This window comes from Ostrea edulis, chromosome 7 (genome assembly GCF_947568905.1).
Source record: "Ostrea edulis chromosome 7, xbOstEdul1.1, whole genome shotgun sequence".
Taxonomy (NCBI): Eukaryota; Metazoa; Mollusca; class Bivalvia; order Ostreida; family Ostreidae; genus Ostrea; species Ostrea edulis.
The window spans coordinates 78,279,009-78,285,637 of NC_079170.1; the positions used below are offsets into that span (position 1 = coordinate 78,279,009).

The following is a 6,629-nucleotide window of genomic DNA, read 5'->3' on the forward strand; positions in this document are numbered from 1 at the left end:
ATCGAAAATTCCTTATAATAAGGGACCCCACAAACATTTTTTCTTCAAAGATTCATGAAGGATGTGGCAAGGGAACTTCAAATTGTTCTTTATAAATAATATTCCTATATAACCAATTCCTTATAAATGAGCTTTACTGTATGTTGCAACATTCTCAAAGAGAAAACAAAACATTTTTCACATTAACCACGAGATACTACTTAAAACAAGAAGCTCAAGTAGTATGCCATAATAATGCAGAATGTAACATGCATTACAGTTATTGAAGACCATCCTCCTCTACATCAACACCCCCATTTCCGATCCATTTCTCACAAGATCATACAACTGCTAACTCTTAACTTATTGTGAATCACAAATCACAATTGTTGGGTTGTTAAGGGGGGGGGGGGGGGGGGGGGGGGGGGGGGGGGGGGGGGGGGGGGGAGGAGGGAGAGAGGGGGGGAGGTAGTTTTACAAATTCATTGTCTGCCTGAAATCTCCCTCCTCAATTCAATGTGATTTTTCCTCAACTAACTCAAGGTGCAAATACATATAACTCTATAAACTACCTCAACTTCTTCCATGGTGACCAATTAAAATTGAAATGAAGATTTTGCAGTTTTACCTGTGTGGAAGAGAGGTGCCAAGTTTCTGAGGTTTGAAAACTTTGCATTTTTACCTGTGTGGAAGAGAGGTGCTGAGTTTCTGAGGTGGCTTGGCAGGTTTCTTTGGAGATAATTGTGGTGGATGAGAAGATCTCTCACGGTGCTGATCATTATACGACTGGAGAGGGGTGGGGCGCAGCAAATGGGCCGCTAGCTGGGAGCTTCCCGGGGGAATAACTGGGGGATTTTTGCTTTGCTGAGCTTTCTTTTCAGCAGCTGCTTGTAGTGCAGCTTTTTGTTCAGCTTTCTGTTTTAGTAGAATCTCTTTGGCTTCTCTATGTTCCTTTAGCAGATCATCAAAAGGTTTGCGACGTCCAGGGACCTTTCTCCTCAGTGAAAGCGCATGAGTCTGTATAAAATACATGAATAGATAACATGTATAGATATAAAAGCAAATGTTAGTACATTTGAGCAACACTTACAAAATGACGCTATTTGTTTTTCGTTCCTTTGACAATTTCTCACACACATCAAGGCATCACCAGCTGTCGGTGAAGTGCCACAAAATTAGTCCTATATGTAAGGCATTCTGGGTAGTAGCATGAAAAATCCTATCATACAAACACCTGATATGACATCGTACTTTAGGTTTTAAGGTCTCTTATATATATATATATGCAGTAAAATATCTGTATCTCGAATATGGTTTATCTCGAATACCCCGCTTGAGTCGAAGTTGACCGCCGGTCCCGGCCGTTTTCCCTATATAAATGATTAAAAAAACTTCTGATATTTCGAACACGGTAATCTCGAATACTCCGCTTATGTCGAAGTATTTTCAAGGTCCCATACCCTAAATTCACCTGGTTTATCTCGAAGTGCAGTCAATTTTCCGCTCTGCTTACCATACCTGGCGTCGGTAAGTCACACATTCACACCTGCGGCTACATCAATTATAATTAATGACCGCTAATCCACGCTCGTCTTTTCCGAGTAGACCCAGGTCGCAATAAATGGTTCAACAGCTTGGGTGATTAGTGAAGCCTTCCGACATTACTGCTAAAGTTTACCGCCAATTATGAACTAACACCCGATTCCAGGGATGGTGTTTTGAATGACACACGCTCCATCATTAACATGTGGGTTAGATAAACGCACAAAATCGTCGAAGTACGCTTGAATGTAATGCTCTTAATAACGATAATGCATTTAATAATACACGCTTCATCATTAACACTAGTACAGAGAAAACACTTTTTAATACGTCTTTTTTGTTTCTTACGTGATAGGTTCTTTCATTACAACGCAACAACTACATCCCAGTCGAGCCTGGACATCAGTAAACATAAAGTAAGCATACAGCCACGATCATCTTAATTTTGAAACACATTGTGAATTCAATTGGATGTTTATATATATATATAAAAAAAACCGAAATGTTTGTCTTTGAAATTCCACAATATTAATTTATCAACTTGTATTAAACTATAAGAAACGGCAACAGGGTTTTTGTTTATAATGCAATCCCATACTATGCATCAAATATCCTCCTTCAAAAAAAAATTTTCCAAGATCGATTTTGGATATCTCGAACCCCCGGATATCTCCAAGTTTTTTCGAGGTCCCTCGGACTTCGAGATAGAGATATTTTACTGTGTATATATATATATATATATATATATATATACACAGCACTTTTTTGAGCTATTCATGGTCAGTATGAACGGATTTAGATTTGATGCAAATTCTGTGAATCGCTAGAATTTGTCTCAAATCCAAATCTGTTCACATTGACCATGTACAGCTCAAAAGTGCTGTTCATTTCTTATATTTATATTCATTTATTAAAACAACTTTTGTTTACATTGCTTTATTTTGTTGCATAAAACAAACTCCTAGCCTCTGTCACAGTCGCATTGTGATGTACGTCAACACATAGACATGACATCACACTTCATCTCACTCTGCCTTTTATCAACATTGCACGGTGCACTGTATTTTGGAGCTAGGAGATTGCAAGAATGGGATGATAATCCACGTAAGTTCGCAATCTTAATCTGAGGTGTGACTTATGAGATCTTTGTAACACATGTTGTCTTTTTTCAAATCATTATGCTCTCTCAGTCGCATGCTTTAAGCTAGTTCATAATCTGTTCATAGTCAATATGAACGGATTGTGTCGCGTGCTGAAATTGGTTGGTTCATAGAGGAAAATGTGATTTGTAATATAAATATATATATATACACACACACATGCACTGCAGAATGTATTTTTTTAAACAACATGTGTTTGTAAAACGGTAAAAACACTGCACCCCTGGTGGTAACAAGGAAACAAATGAAAGGTGTCATACGGAATCTATAAATAAATTTCAAGAGTTCTGCAAAGTGGGGCATCCCCTCGTAATATAGATAATCAGTAAATACAAGTCCTGTAGTGACCTTGACCCAAAAAATCAATAGGGTTCTTCTACTCTTGATAACAAAGCTACATGTAAAATATCAAAATATGTAGTCTGTATAGTGTCTACAAGCTTTCTTCTATGAAGTCCCATAATGACCTTGACCTTTGAACCCCAAAATGAATAGGATTTTTCCTCTCTTGACAAAAAGGCAACATGTGAAGCATCAAATCAATTGCACAAACCATGCGGCCTGTAGAGTGTTTACAGTCAGTGTTACACATACACAAACCATGCGGCCTGTAGAGTGTTTACAAGGTCAGCGTTACACATACACAAACCATGCGGCCTGTAGAGTGTTTACAAGGTCAGCGTTACACATACACAAACCATGCGGCCTGTAGAGTGTTTACAAGGTCGGTGTTACACATACACAAAGTATAAAAAAATCAATACAAAAATGTGACCTGCTACCTTAATTAGAGGAATATTGGGATATGTACCTTACAGGTGAGTGAGCGTGTACATGATTTGCCTGTATCCTCCACAATCACACCACAGTGTTTGTTACAGTCATACTCACGATCTAAAACAGAAAACAACATTAGTATCTTATTACGATTTCAGAATACAGGCATAACGGTTTCTAAGTGACTCAATTCATCTACAGTGTATGCCAATATGAAAATTCATTAAAATGTTATATGAGCTTAATCAGACCACCCTTGTCCAATGTTTATTGGTGTGATTTGGATTTTCTACATCGTACAACAGATACAACACAATTTTCAATTTAAAAAAAAGATTTACTAATTCAATTTTAGATAATACATGTTTCGTATAATTCCATTATCAAACACAAGATACAGGTAAGAATCTTGAATTCCTATTCAATAAACACCTTAACAAGGAATAAGTGGAAACACTGTAGAATCTTGAATTCCTATTCAATAAATACCTTTACAAGGAATAAGTTTCTCCGGCTTCTCAAACTTGAAAGGCTTCTTTTTACTGGAGGAGGTTGAACTTGTTCCGCTGGAACTGGAGATTAAGGAGCTGGTCAGACTGGGCATGCTGAGACTGCTTCTGCTACCAAACGTTCCGATGACTCCCTTACTACTCAACGAAGTACCAGAATTACTCAATGACTGTGCCACCGCCACCGTCGTAGTACCGACCACTGATTTAGTGGTGGTCACACAAGAGGTTGATGCAGTGGTTAGTGTTGTAGTTGCCATGGTAACTGTTGAACAGTTGAGAGAGACAGAGTTTTGTGGCTGGGAACCAATTGAAAGAGATTTGACTGTTTTATCACTAGTTGGGGTATTAACACCAGAGAACACTGGTTTTACGTTTGTCAATTCAATTGAATTGTCTTTGGAATTTCCATTGGCTAAGCCTGAGGGAGGAGGAGGAGTCACTTGTGACTTTGATACAGAATCGAAGTGCTGCGAAGCCATTCTCTTCATCTCCATCCTTTCCACTTTCACCACAGGCATCGAGTGATTTCTTCGGGCCTTGAACTTTGCATTGATGCTTACTTTCTGGGCATTACTGACCACGGGCGGAACCTCTTTCACACTCGCTTTTGTGGGGACTGAGTGCCCCACCCTGAAACTTGTCCGTGTGGGTGAGGTTAATTTGGAGGGGGACGACAGCTTTGAGGTGGGATAAGAAGAGTCTGTTGAGGGAGATGCACTGGATTCTGTAATTCCATGTCGCTCAACTGGAGAAGTCAATATGCATGATTAGTGTATACGGAGATAATGTTATGTGAATCTATGTTAGATAAATTATGTGAACACATAATTTATCTAAATAGATAATATTTTAACAAAGTTACCAAAATCCTTTCTCATACATCAACAAATCTTCATTCTCTCTTTTGCAACAAACTGTTACTTAAGATATAACACATTGAATGCTCTAATTTACAATTGTATTTCAAACAAATTATATTCCACATATTGTATATATATATATAATATCAAAAGACCCAATAACCAAGAATTAGAAATGCAGTAAATTATGTTTTTAGATATATGTTACAGCAAATAATCCTTTTATACAAAGCATTATGCACAAATGTCAACAGCGGAATCAACTTACAGAGATGTTGCTTGAAAGCTTGTGGTTTGATAACCTTCTGACACCGCTCACACATGACCAGGTAAAACTCGTCCTGTGATGGACAGGTTCCAAACATGTGCATATCTAAGAAATGAGAGATCATTATGAATGCATGTCAAACACATACTCCTCACTTTTGCTTTCAACCGCTCATTTTTGTACCCAGTCCTGATAGCATCAATAAAACTAGACACTGTCTTTGATTATCAAATTTAAATTTATGTGAACTTTGCAACTTGTGTTAAAAAAATATCAATTCAAAACATTTTTAAACCAACCATGTAGACAGTGTATTTTTTTTATGATGAATATCAACTCATGAGAATCTAATTCTCTGAGTATCAAGCAAGTAACATTGACATGTGTAACTCTGTGTATTTGGATTCCATTATTTATAAAAACATGGCAATAATTGAATTCTGTATATCATGTGTAATATATATTGCAAGGGCAGACAATATCTGTTTCACTTCAAGTTTAATGTGATCTTACTAAAATCTATCTTATAATTTTAGGAAATATTAATTGAAAGTTGGGAATTTAAATATCTGTTTCACATTAATCAATGTAAATATAACTGTTTTAAATTGTACTGGCATGTTTAACAGACACTCAATTGCCTGTTTATTGTAGGCATGTATACGATATCATTATGAACAACATAGTTTAAAATTCTAGCAAACTAATGTTAAATAACACGTCACAGTGACACAAATAGCTCGACAAATCAATACTACATGAAATATAATTTATACATATGATTACATTGTGGATTTTGGAATTGAAATGAAAAACATCTGCACAAAATGTATTGAACCTTAATTTTTTAAAATGTCAAATACTTTAAAATGCATCGTAATATATAATTAAAAGATAATTTTCTCAAGTAACATTTGATATTAAGAGCTGTTTCAGATGTACTAAATAGAGCAGAAATGACCTATTTTGTTAAGACACGATGAGTAAATAAATCCAAGAAGACTCGTGTATATCGTGTGGGCGAATTTCTAGAATTTATCTTATTTCTTGGAGATTATATTCTTTGTATCATATATAAAAGACGTTCGGGTTATCAAGTCTTATTTTAAAATATTGCTGCATGCATTTGCAAATTTTACCCTCAAAAGGCAAACGCATGCTGGCCGTGTCATCGCTCTCCTTCTCTGGGGTACCGCCAGCCTCACGTTCTGGAAATGAGAAGCAAAACATAGTGACAGGTCGCAAAAGGCAGATTTTTCGTGATTCAGGGATTCGGAGTCAAATCATTTGATACACATGTATTTGTAAAATAATTCTAATGGAAATAACTTTATTCAAAAAATGTCATGTTTGTGGTTCTATCTTACCATCTAAAGGTGACACAGGGGCATTTTCGGCCCAATCGGACCAAGATTTGCCAATAAATAGCGACGGACTATCGTCCAGGGTCGCCATTTTGCACTTTTCTTGTTGCTTTCTGCCAATCCGGAGACTACCGAAGTTTAATGACGTCAGTTTCGTGCTCTTTCGC

The 6,629-nt window shown here is 36.9% G+C and overlaps 1 protein-coding gene across 2 annotated transcripts in view; it reads right to left on the bottom strand.

The window, feature by feature from the left end:
• Window positions 1-6,629, bottom strand: part of LOC125655595 (ataxin-7-like protein 1) — a 20,722-nt gene extending 14,093 nt beyond the window's left edge. The window contains exons 1-6 of one of the 2 annotated variants that reach the window (XM_048885933.2): window positions 6,466-6,629; window positions 6,238-6,306; window positions 5,099-5,203; window positions 3,948-4,715; window positions 3,493-3,575; window positions 662-996 (exon numbers count right to left, since the gene is read on the bottom strand). In XM_048885933.2, coding sequence (XP_048741890.2) covers window positions 662-996; window positions 3,493-3,575; window positions 3,948-4,715; window positions 5,099-5,203; window positions 6,238-6,306; window positions 6,466-6,553 — 1,448 coding nt within the window. In that variant the 5' untranslated portion in view covers window positions 6,554-6,629. The remainder of the gene's footprint in view (window positions 1-661; window positions 997-3,492; window positions 3,576-3,947; window positions 4,716-5,098; window positions 5,204-6,237; window positions 6,307-6,465) is intronic. The other variant, XM_048885934.2, reaches the window with a different exon arrangement.